The following is a 24,271-nucleotide window of genomic DNA, read 5'->3' on the forward strand; positions in this document are numbered from 1 at the left end:
AAATCACTGATGTATTGTAGATGTATTCACATGTAAAGTTTTAAAGAATACATGCAATTCCCAAACATATCTTAAAATGAAGGGCATCTCCGTCCATCTATCCTGGATAAGAAAATAGTTCAGCTGGCAGTTTGCATAACTCCCATGGATATGAATGGAAGTTTCGGAAAAAGCATAGCCCTGTAAGCTACACAGTTTCTGTAATTCGTGAGTTACGCATCGTGCTACACTGTTTAAGTAACTTCAATTAAAGTTACAGAAAGCTACATAAAGTTCCTAAAACAGTTGGTTTTCAGTGGTTGTAACCAGGCTGGATAGGGCTTGGGGGCTCTTGATCTTAAGACATACAGGTTCCCACCTCTAACACACAGACCTTATCCACAGAAATGAATACCACTTTAAAGGGGTTGTCTCGGAGTAGAATACAGCTGAAGCCTTTTGCTTCCCTAGCTACCTTTCTGTTAAGTAAACCTTCCAAGATGTGGAGGGGACTGGCGTATATTCTGATCATCCTGTGCAGGCAAAATCATGTCTGTACGATATGTCCAAATGGCTGCATGATAACACTGAAGTGGGCACTGGAGAGCAGTCGGCTTTAGCTGTCTTCTGCTCCCCAGACAAACCCTTTAAATTAACAGGCTCTTAACCTAGAAGACGACCAAAATACTAAATACACAAAAGGAAACATGAGATCAGTTCAAGTTCAGCTGATCCAACAAAGGGGGAAGTCTGGAAACTGAAAAGTATTCAGGCACACCCATTGTTTTATCAAAAGGTAGGGCATAGGAGAGAGGGCCAGTCGTCTTTTGTCACAAGATTTTATGAGAAGAAGTGTAATACTAGCCACACATGGGCGTACCGTAAGCAGATGAATGCATCTGTAATGCAGGGTGTATACACAAGAACAGTCAGGTCATTAATCAGTACATAAAACAGATGAATCACAAGGGGAGCTCTGTGCATGGTGATAGGGAAGAAAGGAAAGAATTGTTCAGAGCATTGGTTTACAGTCAGGCCAAGTCAGCAACGTACTTGCCACAAGTCAACAATACACTCACCTCTTGCCAATTGTTTTCCTACAGTTTGCCAAACGCAATACATAAGTTCTTAAGGACTCCCAAGTAATATAGTTACCCGTACTTACAAGACAACAAGCCTCAGAGCCCATCTTACAACTGCCTCTTTGGAACAAGGCTAAGGCCTCATGCACACATTCCGTGTAAAGTCCGTATATACAGAAGATGTGCAACGGCCCGGATTATCAATTCTTTGAGGTATTGTACTGACAAAGCCTCACAGCTGTGACAGTACAGTACCGTGGAGGATCAGGACAGTTTTGGAACTCTCAGCATCACAATGGCACAGGATACTGGGAGGTTCAATAATCCAGTCCATTGCACACCATCTTTATACACAGACCGTGAATGAGGCCTAAGTAACTCTGTTTGAGGAGGGGATGTCCTGGTGCCATTTCCAGTGTATGCCTTAACATATAATGTAAGAACAGCAGAGTCAATATAAAAATTTCTGTTCAAACTACAATGGTTTATATAACGCTTACTTAGGCTGGGATCACTCTGCGTTTTGAAGTCCATTTAACAGATCACTTTTTAAATGGTTACTTTTAAAGTACAGAAAAACGTGGACTAAGGGAAGTCGATGACAAAACGGATCCAAGCAGATGTGTACAATTACATCCATTTTACCATCCATTTTTTTGCAAAAACAGATGAAAAAAATGGATTGCAAAAACACATTGTGAACCCAGCCTAACTCTGAAGATTAGTACGTTTGAAATTATTTTTGTTCCTCTCCTCAAAAGCTCACAATCTACCTTACTCATCCCTTACATACACACCCTTCACAGCTTGGACGTCACAGCAAAACTGATCTGCCATGTTGGATTCCACAAGCTGCCATAGAGTGCGGTCCTAGAAAAGTCTTCTATACTAAACAGACAACAGTCTACTCCACAAATTAAGGCGTAGATCAATAATTGATTTTATTTTGGCCTACTGACGCTAAACGTAGTATCAGCCTGAACTCACTGCAAATACTGTATCTACTGCATGCAGTCTAGGCCCAAACCAACATGGAAATTTTCACATCATGATAGTTTTCTCAAGAACAATAACCATAAACCATTTAAAGTAAAATGCTATCTAAATAAATATATTTATTACAAACACACACACTATGACAATGTTGTATGAAGTCTATAAAATTGCTATAACGTTAGAGATGTTATGCAGAGGCAAATTCAGGTTTTCCAATAAACCAAGTCTGTTTTCAACACGAGGCAAGTGTGCCAAGGATTAACTCCAAGCTCACTTGCTCGGTAACATTGCCTGGGCACATGTTTCGCCTCGCCAAGAACATACTTTTTTTGGAGCTGTTCAGTCCTGTCAAACACATCTTATATGAGATATTTAGATTTTAGAGCGTGCATTTCTCAGCGTTTGCCAAAGCAGACTCTCTCAGTGGAGTATGGTGTGCCAGAAAAAAATGAATACCAGAAGTACAGTGCAGAAATAACGGAGGTCAATGTTGCTGCATATATTCAGTGTCACATTATCAAACAAAGTGTCTACGCTGGTTTAAGTTTAGCTTTCATTTTATTTTAACTTGTTGCTCATTCACAGTGGAGGAAAGTCAATATAACAATCTAGGTCACCTGCTTTGGTTGCTGTAGCACAGAAATAATCATACATTACATATTTGTCGTATGATTACCAGTCCCAAGGCCAGGTGATATGGCTACTTTTCTCAAAAAAAGCTTTTGACTGTAGGGAAGATTTCATCAGCTGTTTTTTTTTAGAAATTAAAAGGGTACTCCAGCACATTTTTCCCCCACATCAACTGGTGTCAGAAAGTTATACAGAATTGCAATTTACTTCTATTTAAAAAATCTCAAGCCTTCCAGTCCTTATCAGCTGCTGTATGTCCTGCAGGTGGTGTGTTCTTTCCAGTCTGACACAATGCTCTCTGCTGCCACCACTGTTACAATTCTATATAACTTTCTATCACCAGTTAATTTGAAAGGGAAAAAAATCTTTTAAATTGCTACACATAGTAAACAGTTACACCAACAGCGTGCAATACATTGTCCTGCAACTGTCATTTACACACAATATTGTATTAAAAATGGAAATGGCAGTAAGTTTTCATCTTGAAGTAAGTGTACATACCTTTGCTCATACACAGAGACCTAGTTGAGCATTTTACTGTATGTCTAACTGCAATACTAGGCAATTCTTAAGAATTTTAGCTATATTTTATGTTTCCCAAACTGTAAATTGATGGAAATATACTGCAGAACGTCTTGCTATGTAAACCATGGTAATGTAAAGGTATTGGATAAAGTTATAAAGCAATCAAGACGTGGCACGATCAATGAGCATGTGTTAGGAAACCCCTGATACCAGCATGCTATGAAGCTGCAGAGATAACAGATGGAAGAGCCATATTTAAATGGCATTAATGGAATGTAACATGACAATACAGAATACAGAATAGTCCGGAACAGATCACACAGAATCGGAAGGATAGCTTCTTGAATTATAAACCTTTTACTACCAGACCTAAGAAAGACTTGGAGGATTTAGGAATACTGGAGCACCGGCAATTCGGTTAGACACAAGTGAGCCATTTAGATAATAACCATCCCCAAGTCTCCCCTCATATATAATTTTCTAAAAATCTAGTAAAAAGCCTGCCTGAAAAATATAGGATTCTTTGGCAGAGAAAGTACAAACAGCTTATCAAAGGGCCAGTAAATGCAGACAATGATAAAAGTAAGCATGAGAGAAACTCAGTCTGCAGGCTTTTCTCAATGCTTCTGAAATGGTCTTGTAGACATAGGTTTTGAGATTTTTTTTGTTTGTTTTTTTAAGACAACTACATTAATTTTTTGTATTGTAGGCTGGCAGCAGCCTGTATGCAACTATGTAAAAATTCTAAAAAAAAAACCTTCTAAAAATTTTCTTGGTATATGTTATACTTTGAGGCTTTTTTATTACATTTTTTTGTGCTGTGGTGTTCCTGTCATGGACAGAGATGTCAGCAGAGAGCCAAGACTGAAAAGAAAACACCCCTTCCTGCAGGACATACAGCAGCTGATAAGTATTTGAAGACAAGATTTTTAAATAGGAGTAAATTACAACTTTCTGAAACCAGTTGATTTGAAAGATAAAGATTTTCACCAGAGTACCCCTTTAACAACCAGCACCAGTAGGAGAAAGAAAGGTATGACTATGGCCAATGGCTGTATCCATGTTTTTATTAGAGGATCAAAGTAGTCCAGCACATACTTGATTGTTAAAATTCCATATTCATTCCAGAGTATAGATGTCAGAAAATGCATGTGATAAAGAACTTTGCAATTGTGCTTTTTCTTAAGCGGATTATGTACAGGATAAATACAAATAGTGCTTATAAAACAGTAAGCACACTTAAACAAAAGGCGCAATAATATAAAGTAAACGTGCAATTGCTATTTACTGAAGTAATCAGACTACTCTAACGGTGTAACCTGTTATTAGCTGATCAATGCGAGACTGCTCAGTGTGTACAAGAAAAATTAGCTGATAAAATGAGGAAAGTTATACCATAATACAATCTGTGCTAGAACTACTTTGCAGTAGGCCAGGGCCGCATTTGTCATGAGGCGGGACAAGCATTTTGCCTCATACAGCAGATCCCTGAATACTTGATTTATTTTTAATATAAGGAAATCACACATCTCTGGCACATTCTGCTACCAGTTTAAAGGAGTTATCCAGCATTAGAAAAATATAGCCATTTTCTTCCAGAGACAACACTGTTCCCGTCCTCAGTTCAGGTAGGGTTTTGCAACTCAGTTCCATTGACGTGAATGAAGCATAAAGAGGATATACGATCAGGTACATCCTCTTTAATCTGACCCATGGAAAGAACGGTGCTGTCACGGGGAAGTCGTTGCCGCGGTCCATTTTTTAAACCGTGGCCCGGTTCCCATGTACAGCGCAGTTCTATCCACGGGTACCGGGCCGGGGCTGAAGCACAGGAGGCCGGTTGGCCTGCCCCCAGTGGGAGGAATCCCCCACCCCTCTATGACGCGGCTCCATTGATTCTAATGGAGCCGCATCATAGAGGGGAGGGAATTCCCTCCAACTGGGGGCGAGCCGCCTGGCCCCCTGTGCTTCAGCCACGGCCTGGTACCCGTTGATAGAACTGCGCCGTACACAGGAACCGGGTCCCGGTTCAAAAAATGGACCACAGCACCAGCTTCCCCATGATGGCGCTGTTCTATCAGTGGGTCATATTAAAGAGGATGTAACTGATGGTACATCCTCTTTAATAGCAAACCACACCTGAACTGGAGGCAATAGTTGGTCTCTAAATTTTATCAGGGACCAACTCCCGACCCGATTAATTCAAGCTCCTTCATAAATAGCCAGTCACACACCATGAGAATTATTTATCAAACTAGTATAAAATAGATCTGGCTCAGCAGCAAAGAGCTATGGATTTGAATACAGGATAACTTGACACCAATACCTAAACAACGTAATATTATATGTAATTACAAATCAGGCCATATAGTTCAATAAGTCAATCACACCAATTTAAAGGGGAACTCCAGATAGGGAAAATTACTTTCTATTAAAAGTACATTGAAATTTATATAGATGTTCCAGACAGGAAATGGGTGGAAAGGGGCATTTCACTGTCGTGAGGCCCTAAAGGGGCAGGGCATGTTTGAGAAGTGGCGGGGTTATGGGAGTGGGAGAGCCAGGACGCTCAGAACATGCACTGGAAGGACTAGTGAGAGATGTAGTCTAATAGGAGTGCATGGGAAGATGAACCGCAAGTGACATGGAGCAGGCAGAAAACTACATCAGAGGAGCACGACTACTGTAAAACCACATAAAGAGGGTCGGGGAGGGTCGGGGGGCCATAGATAAGAACCTTGCACTGTTTGGATTTTATTTTTTAACAAGGGTAAACTGTGTAATAAACTTGGTACATGAGCGCCATCTAACGCGGTCATTAGAGTAGGAACAAAACCTTCAATTGTCAAAGCCATGCCTTGTCACATGACCCAATAAATGAGGAGAGCATGGATTTGTAACTAAAATACACAAATAGTGAAGCATGGGGAATAGAAACCAGTTAACAATGGAGGCATTCTACTAGATGTCCTCGATTTCGACAAACTAAACATCACTTTCCAATAAGAATGCATAACAATTGGTTACCGCTTCCATGATGGCTAGTAAAACACTAGGAAATCCATAATGCTCAAAGTTGCAAAACAGCAGGTTCCCAGCAGTGACCAACTGGGACAGGGAAATACCTTCCAAGGGTGCGTTCACACCTACCGCATCCGCAGCTTATTTTTCCGTGGAAATCCGCAGGTCTGGTAGTGCAGATTTCAACCTGCGAGAAATCCGCGTATGTGTGCGTTTTGCGGTTTTTCTGCAGCAAGTTTATCGCAACTGAAATGTCCGTTTAGAATGAGAGACATTTTTATGGTGCGTTCACACCTACAGGATCTGCAGCTAATTTTCTGCAGCAGATTTCATTTAAATAACTGAACACAGCATCAAATCTGCTGCAGATCTTGTAGGTGTGAACGCACCCTAAACAGACATTTCAGTTGCGATAAACTTGCTGCGGAAAAAACGCAAAACGCACACATACGCGGATTTCTCGCAGGCAAACCAGACCTGCGGATTTCCGCAGAAAAATAAGCTGCGGATGAGGTAGGTGTGAACGCACCCCAAATGAGCCTGGCGCAGGTGTAGGGGAATCCGGTGAACCATACACCACCAAGGAGATACTCCAAGCGGTATGGTAAAATAGTAAGCAATATTTATTGAGCTAAACATGTCTTATATTTTGTTTGTTTGTTTTGCAGAATGCAAATGCGGAGACAAACAATGCGGACATGTGAATAGCCCTATTGAAAGCAATGTGATTCTTTGGAGCAAATGTGGACACCTTTTGCTAATGTGTAAATGAGGCCTTAAAGTTGAACTTGTAGGGTTCAATTTAATTTTCTTTAGCAAAATTGCTAAAGAATAGCAGCAGGAATGTATATAAACATTTATGGCCAAGGGGACTTAAAGGAGAAGTCACAGGTAGTCACAGTCACTTGCACTGACAGGAGAAGAAGTTCTCCTTACCTCCATCCTGTTGGATCGGCCATCTGTTGATAAAGACTGCCCTCAGGCAGGCTCTATGAAAAGATCGCCGACAGTACTGATCAATGCTATGCTATGGCATAGCATTGATCAGTATATGCCATCTAATGATTGCATATGTTACTGTAAAAAAAAAAAAAAAAGTAAGAAAAAAACGTTTAAAAATATTTTTTACAAAATTATAAAATAAATCCCATTAAAAGTTTTAATTACCTTTCCCATTATAAAAATATATAAAAAATAAAAATATGTTGTAGTGTGCGGAATTGTTATGTATTTGCTTGTTAGCCCGGAAGCTGCTGAGTAATGAAAATCCGCTGTGAGAACTTACAGTCACAGGCCATAACAGTACACGTATGAAACTGGCAGCCCTACCCAGTGATTGACAGCTCTCTGTGCATATAGAGTGCTGCTCAGCTCCTCCTGCTTTATAACATGGGCTTCATTTTCCATGTGACAGATTCCCTTTACGATGAGGCCTCATATACCAAAGCGCCCTAGCCAAATATATCATAATGGGTTACATCTGCAGATAAATATTCGGACCGGTAAAAGTTCAATGAGAACTGAAGCTCTGCTACATCTGTAGATGGAAGGAACAGGGAATGAAAGAGACAAAATAATAACACAGGCTTTGCAATTCAGATTTGACACAGTCCCTGCTATAAGACCTGCTCTTGGCATTAGGTACTGCCGCTCTTGCTCAAACTTTCAATTAACTGGCAAACACTTGTCCAAGCTCAATAAAGCCACACAACTTCTGTGCAGACATCAATACTACACTTCACAGCCCGGCCTCGACATCCATAGTAATCAAACAGTTTGCAGGATAAGCAGAAAGGACACGGCATATTCAGAATATTGATCACATACACACAGCTAGTTAAGAAGAGGACCGTAACACTAAAACACACAAGATACATAAATATAAATATACGGCTGTCACAGGGAAGACACCGCAGTGAGAAATTGGCACATCCAGCATTGCTGACTGTAATACAAAAACACCAATATAAAAAGGGCATTAACCATATCATTTCTGGGAACTGTTTGCAGCTAATCTGAATGCATTGGTCCCCGTTATCAGTAATGTAAGGCTATACAAATAGAGATTTACTGACAGCAATTTAATTTACTGCGCTGCAAATCCAGAATCTCTTGCAGATTTACGGCACTTAGGGCCCTATTCCAGCGGACGATTATCGTTTGCATAATCGTTAACGATTAACGATCTCAAACGACCGCTATTGCGAAACACCTGAAAACGTTCACTCGTTTCCATGGAACGATAATCTTTACTTATGATCGTACTTGCAATAGTTTTTCTTCGCTATTGCGTTCGTATCTATTGCGAACGACCGAACGATGTCTTATTGATTTGCGAACGTTTTGCGAACGAACAACGATAAAAATAGGTCCAGGTCTTATAAAGCGATCAACGATTTCTCGTTTGGTCGTTAACTGCATTAAACGATTATCGTTTAGATATGAACGATTTAACGATAATCTGAACGATAATCGTCCGGTGGAATAGGGCCCTTAGTCCTATATAAGGCTGGGCAAAAACACTAGGCTAGGTTCACACTGCGTTTTTGCAGTCAGTTTAACAAAAAAAAAATGATAATTTTGTGTGCATCCATATGGATCCTTGTTTTTTTTTTTTGGCACACACAAAAACATGGTTGTCCACAATTTCTTATCCGTTTTGATCCTTTTTTTGTATTATGTAAGCCAATGGAAAAATGCACAAATGCATCCGTTTTTCCAAATAAACAGATACGTTAAAAGGACTTTAAAAACGCAGTGTGAACTCGGCATTATGCAAACAATTGAAACTTGGTCCATTGCAGAGTCCCCTGCAAATCCTGTCTTAATGTGCAAAATAGGCAGATGCTTATTGATATTACTCCACAATATTCAGTAATAACACACACACACACACATTATATATATATACACACACACACACACACACACACACATATACACACTATATATACAAATACACGTGTGTGTGTGTGTGTGTGTGTGTGTGTGTGTGTGTGTGTGTGTGTGTGTATGTGTGTGTGTGTGTAAATTGTATCCACTGCTTCTTATACTCTGGCAAGTTTTATAATCTCAATCTGTCCCTACATAATAAAAGTGGATTTTTGTGCACCAGCGCCCCACTTGTCGATAGGCTGCATCTGGTATTGCATCTCAGCACTATTCAAGTGAATGCTGCGATATAAGACACGGTCCAAAGACAAGTGTGGTGTTGTACACCATTTAAGATAAGTTTAAGTTGCAATCATACGCTAAAACTATGTGCAGACCATTTCTAAACACTTTCACTAATTCTAACTCTTAACTGTACTCGTAAGCATTTCATTGCGTGCAGTAAGTAGCATTGCTCTTGAAGAAAACGCCAATTTCCATCCGATAGCGTCTTCATCAGCATAAGGACCCGATCATTAGACGCCACAGCAGACTATGGGGGAAGAAAGCCTCCAATCCCCCAGAAAAGCCTACATGATAAGTAATGGCCAGTTGCACAGAGAGCGAAAGCCAATTATTTTTTTCCTTTCTTAAGGAACTTAACCCTAATGCCTTAAGCCGGCTGTTTTATTTTCACAGCCATACCTTGGCTATATTCACTGGAAAGGCATAATCCTTTGTTGTAGCAGCTTAGAACAATCTCGGCATGGAGGCAGTATGAGCACACAAACCGCCAGCATCTTTCCTCTCTAGACCCAGGCGCTTTTTTTTTTTTTTTCACACTGCTTGAAGGAAGATGTGAGCTTGCTGCTAATCGAACGTTTCAGCTGAGCTATAAGTTTTCTGCCGACTTTTTGAGCACTACAGGGAAATTTTCAGAGAGGCAATTATTATAAAATTGCCAACTCACCTCCTTGGCTGCCTGTGAACTCCCAGTCATCACTATTGCCTTAATGTCAGGGTAACGTATTGCAGGCTGAATGACAGGGAGTGTGGAGAGAGTTTACCAAGTTCACATGATCCTAACCGCACCAGTCTTTGCACATACAGGACCAGGCAGTAGATCTGGCCAACACTAATGCAACAGGTAAAGTTAGCAGCAGCCACAGCTCAGGCAGTAATATGATCATGGGTGGGGGAGGGGAGAGATCCTTCCCTACTTCCTCCACAACTACAGTCTGGAGGAGGAGGAGGAGGAGGAGGGAGACATAAACAACTTGTAGACACAGTCATGAACTCTCACACAGGTCCCCAAACAGCTGCTGTATACATAGCTACCTCCCACAAAGTATACAGCGCTGCACTGCTGGGAGACTGGCACCATGTAACAGAAACAAAGGCGGCCCCAGACATGAGCGGCAAAGAGGACCGAGACAGGTCTGTGCTATCACGTAGTGTATGTAAGATAAACGTACTACAAAGTATACGCTGCAGCCTGAGAACTGTGACAAGGGTTAGGGTGGCCGGGATGAAGGACTGAAGGGAGGGAGGGGGGTAACTATTAATAGATGTCCACTCAGGGGTGTATACAAGACACACCTACTATCTATATGTATATACTGAAGCTTCTATGTGGGATATATATATAACTACTTTCTATAAGGTATACACTGTAGCAATTTATGTGGGGTATATATAACAACTTTCTATAAGGTATACACTGTAGCCTCTATACAGGGTATATATAACAACTTTCTTTAAGGTATACACTGTAGCCTTCATGTGGGGGATATATGTATATAAATAAATGCTGGGGTATACATAACTACTTCCTATAAAGTATACACTGTAGCCTGTGGGATATATATGTATATAACTACTTCCTATAAAGTATACACTGTAGCCTGTGGGATATATATGTATATAACTACTTCCTATAAAGTATACACTGTAGCCTGTGGGATATATATGTATATAACTACTTCCTATAAAGTATACACTGTAGCCTGTGGGATATATATGTATATAACTACTTCCTATAAAGTATACACTGTAGCCTGTGGGATATATATGTATATAACTACTTCCTATAAAGTATACACTGTAGCCTGTGGGATATATATGTATATAACTACGTCCTATAAAGTATACACTGTAGCCTGTGGGATATATATGTATATAACTACTTCCTATAAGGTATACACTGTAGCTTGTGGGATATATATGTATATAACTACTTCCTATAAGGTATACACTGTAGCTTGTGGGATATATATGTATATAACTACTTCCTATAAGGTATACACTGTAGCTTGTGGGATATATATGTATATAACTACTTCCTATAAAGTATACACTGTAGCCTGTGGGATATATATGTATATAACTACTTCCTATAAAGTATACACTGTAGCCTGTGGGATATATATGTATATAACTACTTCATATAAGGTATACACTGTAGCCTGTGGGATATATATGTATATAACTACTTCCTATAAAGTATACACTGTAGCCTTTCTATGGAGTTTACATTCCCATCTCCCAGAAAGTCTACAGTCAGAGACAAAGAAGGGGAAGTCATATATGTGAGGTCCTGGGGCACAGACATGTCTACTGCCTATGGTATACACACAGCAGCCTTCATGTAATGCTGATCTATCAGCCAAACAAAGAGAAGGACATGCCGGCTATGTGGTGACCCGGGGGCAGGAGAGAAGCTTCTCATACAGGTCTGCTACCAGTGGTGGGGGGATAGCCACTGTATACACTGGAGCATTCGTGTGGGGTCTATATAAGTACTATATACACTGGAGCCTTCACGTGGGGGTCTGTATACATACACTTTCTGTGTAGCCTTTAGCTGGCAAAGTATACAATGTTGCCTTCATGTGGGGGTCTATATACATACTATATACACTGGAGCCTTCATGTGGGGGTCTATATAAGTACTGTATACAATGTTGCCTTCATGTGGGGGTCTATATACATACTATAAACACCTGAGGCTTCATGTGGGGGTCTATATACATACTATATACCGGAGGCTTCATGTGGGGGTCTATATACATACTATATACACCTGAGGCTTCATGTGGGGGGTCTATATACATACTATATACACCGGAGGCTTCATGTGGGGGGGGGGGGGTCTATATACATACTATATACACTGCAGCCTTCATATGGGGGTCTATATACATACTATATACACCGGAGGCTTCATGTTGGGGTCTATATACATACACTGCAGCCTTCATGTGGGGGTCTATATACACATACTATATACACTGCAGCCTTCATGTGGGGGGTCTGTATACATACTGTATACACACTATACACACCGGAGGCTTCATGTTGGGGTCTATACACACATACTATACGCTCCCTGTGTATCCTATAGCCGGTAAGGTATACAGTGTCGCCTTCCAGCACTAGGACCCCCCGGCAGTAAAGTTAGGCAGCGCCGCAGGGACCCCGGGCCCGGGCAGGGGGCAGGCTCCGGAGCGCCGCTAACACTTGGGGAAGTTTCCCGAGCTCCGGCCCCGGCTCTCGGCCGCAGTTCTCAGCCACTCACCTGCCGACAACTGTCCGCGGATCGATGCCAGCACGGAGGCTCCGAGCAGCAGGACGAGGGTCAGTCCCAGGTAGGCGCCGCCCGCCATCCTCAGCACAAGTTTGTGGTCAGGTGAAGCTCCGCACTAGTAATCCTCCTCCGGGCGGCAGATCACACGAGGGGCTCGGGGGTCCGCGCTCCTGCAGCCGCTCCGCAATCACAGCTCCCCATGCTCGGCGGCTCCTAGCACTCCCTTGTCCAGAGTTACTTTCAGGGGCTCGGCTGGGGGAAGAGGAGGAGGAGGCGGCCCTGACGTCACCCCGGTATACCAAGCTAACCCCGTTCGGGAATGTGCGATCCCTGGGGACGAGCACAGCGCCCCCTACTGGAGCCGAAGGGCCAACAAAGTATCCGGCGCAAATTGGAAGTGCGACTCCAGCAACTGCAGCCAGTGGATGTGTTACCTGCTGGGAAGCCACACACAGGGAGGAGGGCGGGAGGACACGGGGGAGGCGGAGACTGGGGCTGGAGGAGCAGGTACAAGGGCTGCAAGGACGGCTCCTCACTGATGCAGCCACTCGCTGCCACACTATAGTAAGTGCGTGTTCACACAGGTGACCCGGCACTGTCCCTGGGTACGATCATGCATCCGCGTCACATTGATCACCTTGGTTGGTATACATCCCAGTACTGACGTCTATACCTTATATATCATCTATACATGTAATGACAGCTATACCTTATATACTGTACACCCCAGTACTGTTATCTATACATGTAATGACAGCTATACCTTATATACCGTACATCCCAGCACTGTCATCTATACCTTATATACTGTACATCCCAGCACTGTCATCTATACCTTATATACTGTACATCCCAGCACTGTCATCTATACCTTATATATCATCTATACATGTAATGACAGCTATACCTTACATACTGTACACACCAGCACTGTCATCTATAGCTTATATACCGTACATCCCAGCACTGTCATCTATACCTTATATACTGTACATCCCAGCACTGTCATCTATACCTTATATATCATCTATACATGTAATGACAGCTATACCTTACATACTGTACACACCAGCACTGTCATCTATAGCTTATATACCGTACATCCCAGCACTGTCATCTATACCTTATATACTGTACATCCCAGCACTGTCATCTATACCTTATATATCATCTATCCGTGTAATGACAGCTATACCTTATAAGCAGCGTGCAACCTGCAGTGTGAACAGAGTCACAGATGTGCTGCCAAAATTTCCCTTTTTTCTGTTGAATGTGGGGGGGTGGCTGCCTCCTGTTGGCCTGCACTCCACCCATGTCCCAAGGCTGCTATATAAGAGATCATTTGGCTCCTATCTGCCCAGTTGTAGGCTTATTCAGCCCAGGAGAGGCCATTGCTAGTGTGAAAATGCTAGAGTAGGGACCATGTCTCGAGGACGCCTTGGCGTTGGCGACATGGTACACTCTGTTTGATCAAATAGTTTGCTAAGATCCTCACTTTTCTAAAAAAAATTTATATTTTAATTTTTAATATCTACAGAGTAGGTGTTTACCGTGTGTACGCTGGGAGGAGTATATGCGGTGAGCCCTTGCACCTGTGGGTTGCTGTTGCACCTTTTGTTTTTTGTTTTTTATCTATCTATCTATCTATCTATCTATCTATCTATCTATCTATCTATCACAGTACTGGCCATCCAAGCATTGTTTCTATATGATCATCAGTGTATGCAATGTAGCGTTAAAGAGGTTGTCCAGGCCGAGTACACACTTGGCTCATTCCGGCAGCTCCATAGAAATAAAAAGAGCCACGGGTCACATGCCATACCTGTGGCTGTATTCATAACAAAGAAGCCAGGGGCTGATAAGGAGATTGCCCGGGGGGAGGGGGGATGGGTACGGGATAGTTATAGTGATATAGATGGGTCAGCCATAGTGATATAGAGGTGTCAGCCATAGGCCCAGATTTTTCAGTTCTCTGTCAGCGTCCGCGCTCCTAAATCGTCACAGCCCCACAGGAACTACTCGCTCAGCCAGTCAGTGACTATAGTTGTTTTCTCTGTCTTACTCACTGATTAGAGGAACGGGCAATTTTGAGTGGGGCCATGACATCACAGGATTGGGAGCACGTTGCAATGTGGGGGCACGGGGACGGGTAAATAGGACTTCTTTATTATGATCCCACCCCCCTTGTCCTCCCTGGATTTTTCCAAAGTCGCCCAAATAACCCCTTTAATTTTTGCCTCTCTCTCTACACATACACACACAGCCTGCTGCAGCCATAGCACACACACAGCCTGCTACAGCCATAGTGTACTGAAGAAAAACACAAAATCTTCTCCCAGAGAGAAAACACCACACTGAGGACAGAGGTTACTGCTACACAGTGGCGTAGTGACCATAGAGGCAGGGTAGGCAGCTGGGGGGGGGGGGGCTGTGGATGCACAAGGAAGATACAAGCCATCCTGTGTCCTTCAGCTTAACCCCGTATCTACTGCAGTGTGTAAGTGACCCAGTGTTCTTTTACTTGCTGCAACACAAAGTAGGGTTAATAAACACAAGACAAGGAGATCTCTGCTTCACTGCTCTGATAACCCCCAACCTCTGTTCATGCAGAGGTCAGGGGTTATCAGTGCAGCAGCATTGAAGCAGAGACCTCCTTGTTTTGTGCTTTTTAACTCTTTTTTGTGTTGCAGCATGTAAGGGTCTCTTACCCAGTGAAGTACATAAGGGGTTAAGTAGAAGGTAGTCTGCTCATGCACCTATGTATTTAAAGGGGTTTTCCCCCAAAAATTATTTTTGCATTAATACGTTGCCCATAGCTTTGTATCTTTCCAATATCAATTAATTATGGATTCTGCACAGTTTTGCTGTTATCTAGATGCATTCACCCCCACCAAATGCATAGAATCATCAATTCTTAGTCCACTCCAACAACGCTCCCTGCTCCTGGCCCGCACCCTCCGTGCAGGGATCACGTGTCCTCAGTCTCTTCAATGAGCTGGGTTAGCAATTCTAACCCTGCACACTGAAGTGAAGGAGGACACTGAGACAGCTGTTGATCACTGTCTCCCTCCCGTCACTGTTTGCCCCTCCGCCCTGACTGTGACCCCCCTAGCCCCGGCACTCACCTGCGGCCCCCCCATGCCCCCACCCCGGCGCTCACCCACGCCCACAAACCCGCACTGTGCGCCCCCTGTTCACCCATGCCCCCCCCCCTGCTCACCCGCGGTCCCCTCGACAGTTCGGCCTCCCTGCTTACCGGTGCCCCCCCCCCATGCTCACCTGCAGCTCACCTGCGCCCCGTCCCTGCACTGTGCGCCCTCCCCAGCTCCCCGGACAATTCGCCCTCTCTGCTGACCGGCACCCACGTCCCCGCAACCCCGGGGCTGAACAACGCCACCACCCCCACACTATGCGCCCTGCTGTTCACCCATGCCCCGTCCCCGCACTGTGCACGCCCCCTGCTCACCCGCAGCCCCTGGCCTCCCTGCTGACCTGTGCCCCCCTGTGCTCATCTGTGGCCCCCCTCATGCTCAAACCCACCCCCCGTGATCACCCCCCCTGCTCACCCGCAGCACCCCCTCCCCCTGCTCACCCGCGGCACCCCCCGCGGCCTCACCCACTGCACCCCCAGTGCCCTCACCCATGGCACCCTCCATGGCCTCACCCGCTGCCTCCTCCTGCTCACCCGTGGCCTCACCTGTGCCCCATGCTCACCTGCAGTGCCCCCCTCAACTCACTAACTGAACTCTGCTATGTCGCTGCCTCAACTCTGCTATGTTGCTGCCTCAACTCTATGTTGCTACCTCAACTCAACTCTGCTATGTCGCTGCCTCAACTCTGCTATGTTACTGCCTCAATTCTGCTATGTCACTACCTCAATTCTGCTATGTCACTACCTCAACTCTGCTATGCCACTGCCTCAACTCTATGTCACTGCCTCAACTGTGCTATGTCACTACCTCAACTCAACTCTGCTATGTCACTGCCTCAACTCATAGTTACATAGTTAATACGGTTGAAAAAAGACATATGTCCATCAAGGTCAACCAAGGAGGAGATGGATGGAGGGAAGGGGGTATACAAGGAGGGGATGGATGCAGGGAAGGGGGAGGGGTGATAATAGGTTCTATACATATGCATTTAAGTTATTTTGGTCTAAGAACTTGTCTAGGCCTGTTTTGAAGCACTCTACTGTTTTTGCTGTGACCAGATCTTGTGGTAGACTGTTCCACAGATTCACTCTTCTCATTGTAAAGAAGGCTTGCCACCTCCGGAGATTGAACCTTTTTTTCTCAAGACTCTGCTATGTCACTACCTCAACTCTATGTCGCTGCCTCAAGTCTGCTATGTAACTACCTCAACTCTGCTATGTCACTACCTCAACTCAACTCTGCTATGTCACTACCTCAACTCTGCTATGTCACTACCTCAACTCAACTAGCTATGTCACTACCTCAACTCTGCTGTGCCGCTACCTCAACTCTATGTCATCGCCTCAACTGTGCTATGTCACTACCTCAACTCAACTCTGCTATGTCACTGCCTCAACTCTGCTATGTCACTACCTCAACTCAACTCTGCTATGTCGCTGTCTCAACTCTGCTATGTCACTGCATCAACTCTTCTATGTCACTACGTCAACTCAACTCTGCTATGTCAGTACCACAACTCTGCTATGTTACTGCCTCAACTCTGCTATGTGACTCCCTCAACTCTGCTTTGTCGCTGCCTCCACTCTGCTATGTCGCTGCCCCACCTCAACTCTGCTATATCTTTTGAATATCAGCTATGCTGCTACACTATGGACCAATCAGGCATAAGCATTGCATGATTGGAAATGTAGTTTTCTGGCCAGTGCCATGTTGGATATAGATCAGCTTTAAAAAAAAACTTGTAACTATGGAACAGCAGCTGCTAGAAAGACGGGAGACGGCTCAAAATACTAAGGGGGACTTGGTGAGTAAGACCAGCTAGGCTTGGGAGCATTTGATTTTTTTATCTCTTGGGGGAATACCCCTTTAACCATATGGGCTCCTAATGGGCCCTTGTAGTTAAAGGACAACTCCAGCCAAAAGTATTTTTTAATATGTTATTACTTATGTAAAGTTAGACAAATTCCTAATGTACATTAATTATGGGAAATGCACATATAGGGTTATTTCCCTTAATTTAGTAGATCCCAGAGACTTCGAATTCTATCAAAAACAATGGCATCACAAACCAGTGTGTAATTCCTATGGAGTGGCCAGCAGGGGGGCGCTGTATATGTAGAAGCCTATGGACTTTATTGAAGTCTATGGGAGATATAATGTGCACTGTAATGTAACCTACACTAATGTAACCTACACTTTGTGTATGGGATAATTTGGGGAGCAAGGACACTTGCTCCCTAAATGGAAGGCACCGAGCAGGTAGGAGAGAGGTAGGTGCATCTAACTACCTCCTCCCTCCCTCCCTGCTTGCTGCACTGTGACAGATAGACACTACTACTCCTCCCATCATCTGCTCATAGTATGAGCAGATGATGGGAGGAGTAGTACCAGTGAGATCCCCAGAACCAAGCCCCCCCTCAGCCGACAGCCCCCCCCCACCGACCCCACACCTACCGCTGCCGGTAACTTCCCAGCCCCCCCACGCGCCCGCCGCACAGCCGCCGCCGGTAACTTTACACATGTGGCCCCCAGCCACTCCACACACCCGCCGCACAGCCGACGCCGGTAACCTTATACATCTGGCCCCCAGCCGCACAGCCCCCCCCCCTCATTACCAGCCCCCCCCCCCCCAGCCTCCCAGCCTGGCCCACCGCAGCACAACTCACTTTCCAGCTATCAGATCACTGCCGCCCCCACTGTCCTGCGGCAGTGAGCTGACAGTCCGGGATAGCAGGAAAGTGAGTTGTGCGGTAGTGGGCCAGGCTGGGGGGGCTTGGAGGTTACCGGCGGCGGCTGTGTGGAGTGGCTGGGGGCCACATGTGTAAAGTTACCGGCGGCGGCTGCGCGGCGGGCGCGTGGGGTGGCTGGGAAGTTACCGGCGGCGATGGGTGTGGGGTTGGTGGTTGGGGCTTTCGGCTGAGGGGGGCTTGGTTCCGGGGATTTCACTGGTACTACTCCTCCCATCATCTGCTCATACTATGAGCAGATGATGGGAGGAGTAGTTGTGTCTATCTGTCCCAGTGCAGGAAGGAGGGAGGGAGGAGGTAGTTAGATGCACCTACCTCTCTCCTTCCCTGCTTGGTGCCTTCCATTTGGGGAGCAAGTGTCCTTTCTCCATAAATTATTCCATACACATAGTGTTCCAATAAAGTGTAGGTTACATTACAGTGCACATTATCTCTCCCATAGACTTCAATAAAGTCTATAGTCCGTAGGAATTACACCCTGGTTCGTTTTTTAAAGATTTTGAAGTCTCCATGATCTACTAAGTTAAGGGAAATAGCCCTATATGTGCATAATTAATGTACATTAGGAATTTGTCTAACTTTACATAAGTAATAACTGACAGCAGGGCATGATGGGAGTTGTACTTCTGCAACCTGGATGGCCACAGGCTGCTGAAGTACAACTCCCATCATGACCTTTCAGCAGAGCATGATGGTAGTTGTATTTCTTCAACCTGGATGACCTCTGGCTGCAGAACTACAACTCCCATCATGACCTGACAGCAGAGCGTGATAGGAGTTGTACTTCTGCAACCTGGATGGCCACAGGCTGCAGAAGTACAACTTCCATCATGACCTGTCAGCAGAGCATGATGGGAGTTGTATTTCTGCAACCTGGATGACCAATGGCTGCAGAACTACAACTCCCATCAGGTCCAGGGGGCCGGATTCTGCAATCGCCGATGCTGCTCCGGACCAGGGGGGTGGGGGCACCCGTTCTGGAAGGTCGCCGCTGCCGCTGCTGCTCAGGTACCGGGGGGATTGGTGCCGCTGAGGCTCCGCCAGCGGGGAGGGGGGGTCGGGCTTGTGTCCCTGAAGGTCCGGGGGTCTGGGGGGGAGATGGGGTGCCGCAGAAGGTTCGGGGTGGGTGTGGGGTGCCGGGGGGGGGTGGCGATCGGGTGGCGTGCCGGCTGCAGGGCAGAGAGCTGTGCTGAGAGGCTCTCAACCAATCCGGGAAAGTCAGGAAAGTGCCCGTGATTCCGGCGCTCCCATAGACTTCTATGGGGGCATCCGGGCCGGAATTCGGGACGAAAATAGGACATGTCCTATTTTTTCCGGAAGGTGACCGTGACCAATTAAAGTCTATGGGACCTGAAATCCGGTTTTTACGGACGTGTGAAGGGGGCCTTAGGGTTTGTGTACACTAAGGAATACGGACGGATCACCTGCTGTGGATTCGCCCCCGCTCGCGAACACGCGCATCCCCGCAAATCCCTTAGACTCAATTTTATGGTCAGGCAGATTCCACCGTCTGCCCGAAGAATGAACAGGTTCATTCTTCATGCCGACGGCGGAATCTGCCTTACATAGAATGGAGGCTATGGGACGGGCGGAGATACACATGGCCACCAGTGGGGGCGAGCTGCAGAATTCGCGGCAGGTGATCCACTCAAATTCCTAAAGGTATGTGCACACTGCTGAAAAGTGACGGAAACTCCGCCCGTGTCATAGACTCCATTCTATGCACGTGCGGATCCCTTCCTCTGTCCAAAAAATGAACTTGAACTTTAAACTCTTTACGATGAGTAAAATTATTTTTTTACGTTCTGGAAACACAGACAGATATATGAAAGGTACCATGTGTCTCTTATCCTAGCAGCTATCTAACAGTGTCTACAGTTGGGAAGATGGATTGCAGATGACAGATTATCCTACACTGGATCGCTAATCTTATAGAAGAAAAAAACTGTAAAAGTTAGGAAATCATCAACAAAAAATCCTATTCCTCTACATCAGCTTTATAACAGCCTGAATTCTTTAAGGCATGGACTCATATTTGACATCAAGCTGATTCCAACTTTCTTGAAGAGCAGCTGACAGATCAATTTTCCATTATTGAGCCATTCATTAAGACCCGTGATAGATATTTTTTGTATGTAGGCTGCATGGCATTTTCTATCCACATGTGGTAGCATACTTTTTCTCCACATTTTTTTCAGTTGTAAAGTGTGTATATTGTATAAAGTCTTTATTTTAAGATATTACTGTTGAGCCCACTACGATGTGATGTTAATGGATAAGAGGCTTGTTTGCACTTGTTGGCACTAAGCATTCTTCTTTATTGTCCTTTGTTAGCATATATACAGACAAAAAAAATGTCATGGAATTTCATTGAAATTCTATAAATTCAATTCAGGAAAATTTTATAGCAATAAAATGAGGTGCAGTGGGTTAGTTTGGCTGTTACTCATTTAGGCTATGTTCACACAACGTTTTTTCCAGCTCCGTTTAAAATGACGTCCATTATTTTGATGGTTTTTCGAAGCCTGGCATCCCCTTAGTGCAATAATGGGTGTTTGCACATTATTTTAGTTTGGGGTTACTAATTGGCCTTTGGTTGTGGCTTAATTGAAAAATCCATTAAATTTAATAGTAAAAACGGAGAAAGAACGGTGACAAAAGAAGAACTGTGTGAGAACAACTAATTAAAAACGCCGCTATTTGCAAAAAACATCCGAAAATAATGTTCATGTTCATTATTTTGACGTCCGCGGCAAAAACGACAGTTTTTCAATGCATTGTGTGCATAGGACGTCCGTCTTTTGCTGCAGCCAATCACAGGTCATTCATGACAACCAAAAACATCCAAATTGCCCTAATCAAAATTGCACATACCCTGGTGATTTTGACTTGATAACATGCACAGAAATTGACACAAATTGACAACAATTTTGGCCACAACTGCCAGGAAAATTGGGATGCAAAAAATAAAATAAAACAAAACATCAGCTGAAATCCAGGACTCTCTGAAATCTAGCGGTGTGGCTATTTCCAGATGCACAATAAGGAGGCACTTGAAGAAAACTGGGCTACATGGTCGAAGAAAGTCACCAGAAGAAAGCCATTACTGTGCAAATGCCATAAAGTATCTCACCTACAATACACCAAACAGCACAGAGACAAGCCTCAAAACTTCTGGAACAAGGTCATTTGAAGTGAAGAGACCTAAATCGAACTTATTGTTGAGAGGTTTTAACAAGGCCTATGATGAAAGGAAGACTATTCCTACTGTAATGCATGGAGGTGGATCACTGATGCTTTGGGGATGTATGAGCTACAAAGGCTCAGGGAACTTGGTCAAAGTTGAAGGAAAGATTAATTCAGCATGTTATTAGCACTTATTAGCCCGGAAGCTGCGCATGGGACGTACTTGGACATTCTAATATGACAGCAATCCAAAACACAAGGGCAAGTCGACCTGTCATTGGCTATAGCAGAACAAAGTAAAGTGGCCATCTCAGTCTCCTGACCTCAATATCATTGAGCCACTTTAGGAGGATCTCAAGCGACAGTTTATGCAAGACAGCCTGGAATTTAAAGGAACTGGAGGCTTTTTGCCAAGAAGAATGGGCAGCTTTACCATCTGAGAAAATAAAGAGCTTCATCCACAAGTACCACAAAAGACTTCAAGCTGATATTGATTTTCGAAGGGGCAGTACACGGCATTTAGAACTGGGTATGTAAACTCTTGATCAGAGTCATTTGGATGTTTTTGGGTGTTATTATTAATTAAAAAGAGAAAACACAGTCGTTTTACAATAAATGGCTTCACCCAAACACTAACCATAAGTGAAAAAAAAAGATTTTGTCATATCATTCATATTCTTTGAAAAAGGACACGAAAACAAACATTCTGCCAGGGTATGTAAACTTTTGAGAACAACTGTATTTACATTTGTATGTGCCTCATAATGGTTTTGCCTTCCTATAGATCAGTAGGGTTTCTGTAGGTTAAACTTGATGGACCTTATTAACTATGTTACTATGTAAATATGTTAGGCTATGTGCATATTTACAGCCTCAATAAACTGCCATTCACTTATATCTAAGTTTTCAAATGTTTTAATTGTGTGGTCTTTAGTATTCAAAACTGTACATACACAGCTGTATTTACATGCATCAATACTCACATTAGGCTTCATGAATAAAAACTATCGTTGACACAGTGTTGCTCATAAAAACCTAAAAGAAATTGGCTTTTAATTTTTTTCATCAAGTTTATAAGGCTGGGTTCACACTACGTATATTTCAGTCAGTATTGTGGTCCTCATATTGCAACTAAAACCAGGAGTGGATTAAAAACACAGAAAGGCTCTGTTCACACAATGTTGAAATTGAGTGGATGGCCGCCATATAATGGCAAATATTTGCTGTTATTTTAAAACAACGGCTGTTATATTGAAATAATGGCAGTTATTTACTGTTATATGGCGGCCATCCACTCAGTTTCAACATTGTGTGAACATAGCCTTTCTGTGTTTTTAATCCACTCCTGGTTTTGGTTGCAATAGGAGGACCACAATACTGACTGAAATATACGTAGTGTGAACCCAGCCTTAAGAATCATAGAAGAAAAATCAGATTGTTTAAAATGGGCAACACCCCCACTCTGCACCTAGTTTTCACACATGTGATTAGAAATGAGCGGATTTAAATAAGCTAGATTTGTTACGAACTTTGCAAAACGTTCAGTTCGGTAACTAATCACACTTTTGGCAAAGTTTGTAATGAATCCGGTTCAAGATGGAGATTTAATACATATAGAAAAAAAGGGGGTATGCTCACCTGTCCGCCCCTTCCCCAGTGTCCTCCTATGGGTCTCCGGAGTCCCTCGCAGCCATCTCCAGGCTGCTCAGCCAATCATTGGCCGTGATGCTGTCCTGCCTCAGGTTAGAGTGACAGCCCGCTCAGCCAAAGAGCGATCTTTCTGACTGAGACAAGAGTGAAAGTGGAGGCAGCTGCAATCAGCAGGGGACACCCAGTGGAGTGTGGACAGTTAAGGTATTGCTGAGCTAACTTGCTGAACCGCACTAAAGCAGCTAAATGCCTGCAATTGTTTATCCTGTTTTAGTGTGGTTCGTTTAAGATTTGGTTCAGATGAACCTGAACTTATCTCCAAAGTTCGGGGAACCCTGCCGAACCAAACTCTGATCTACTGGGGCCTACACCATAGACCATGTTCACACTATATTCAAAATTCTCTTTTCCTAAGAAAGATAGTCATGCTACATAAACTTATTATTACTGCAACATCTACAACATGTCTACTTTATAATGACGTTATTTGGTGAACGTCCTTTTACTTGTTAGGATGTTAGAAGACTTCAGAATTTTGCAGCGATTTTTCAAATTTTCATGTTCAATTCAGTTCTGAAGTGGATTTGTGGGGCCTGTATGTTAGTTACCCTCATAAATCTCTCCACTGTAAAAACTGCACCCCTCAAAGTATTCAAAGTAACATTTCATAAGTTTAATAACCCTTTAGGTGTTTCGCAGAAATTTAGGCAAGTTGGAGGGGGAATTTAAAAATTTCTCTGGCAGAAATTCTATTTTAATCCATTTTTTCCTCTACCACAGCAAATACTTACTGAGAAATACCACTCACTATTGATTCTCCTTATTCCAATGTTTCTAGAAATCCCC

At 43.8% G+C, this 24,271-nt stretch overlaps 1 protein-coding gene across 7 annotated transcripts in view; it reads right to left on the reverse strand.

The window, feature by feature from the left end:
* The window catches only part of PTPRK (protein tyrosine phosphatase receptor type K), a 255,773-nt gene extending 242,715 nt beyond the window's left edge, over positions 1-13,058 (reverse strand). For 3 of the 7 annotated variants that reach the window (XM_069974946.1, XM_069974943.1, XM_069974942.1), the window contains exon 1: positions 12,682-13,056. In XM_069974946.1, coding sequence (XP_069831047.1) covers positions 12,682-12,769 — 88 coding nt within the window. In that variant the 5' untranslated portion in view covers positions 12,770-13,056. Of the gene's footprint in view, positions 1-12,681 lie in introns of all 7 variants that reach the window. The other 4 variants (XM_069974941.1, XM_069974940.1, XM_069974945.1 and 1 more) reach the window with 4 other exon arrangements.
* Between the last annotated feature and the right edge of the window lie 11,213 nt (positions 13,059-24,271).

Source organism: Dendropsophus ebraccatus, chromosome 6, assembly GCF_027789765.1.
Source record: "Dendropsophus ebraccatus isolate aDenEbr1 chromosome 6, aDenEbr1.pat, whole genome shotgun sequence".
NCBI lineage: Eukaryota > Metazoa > Chordata > Amphibia > Anura > Hylidae > Dendropsophus > Dendropsophus ebraccatus.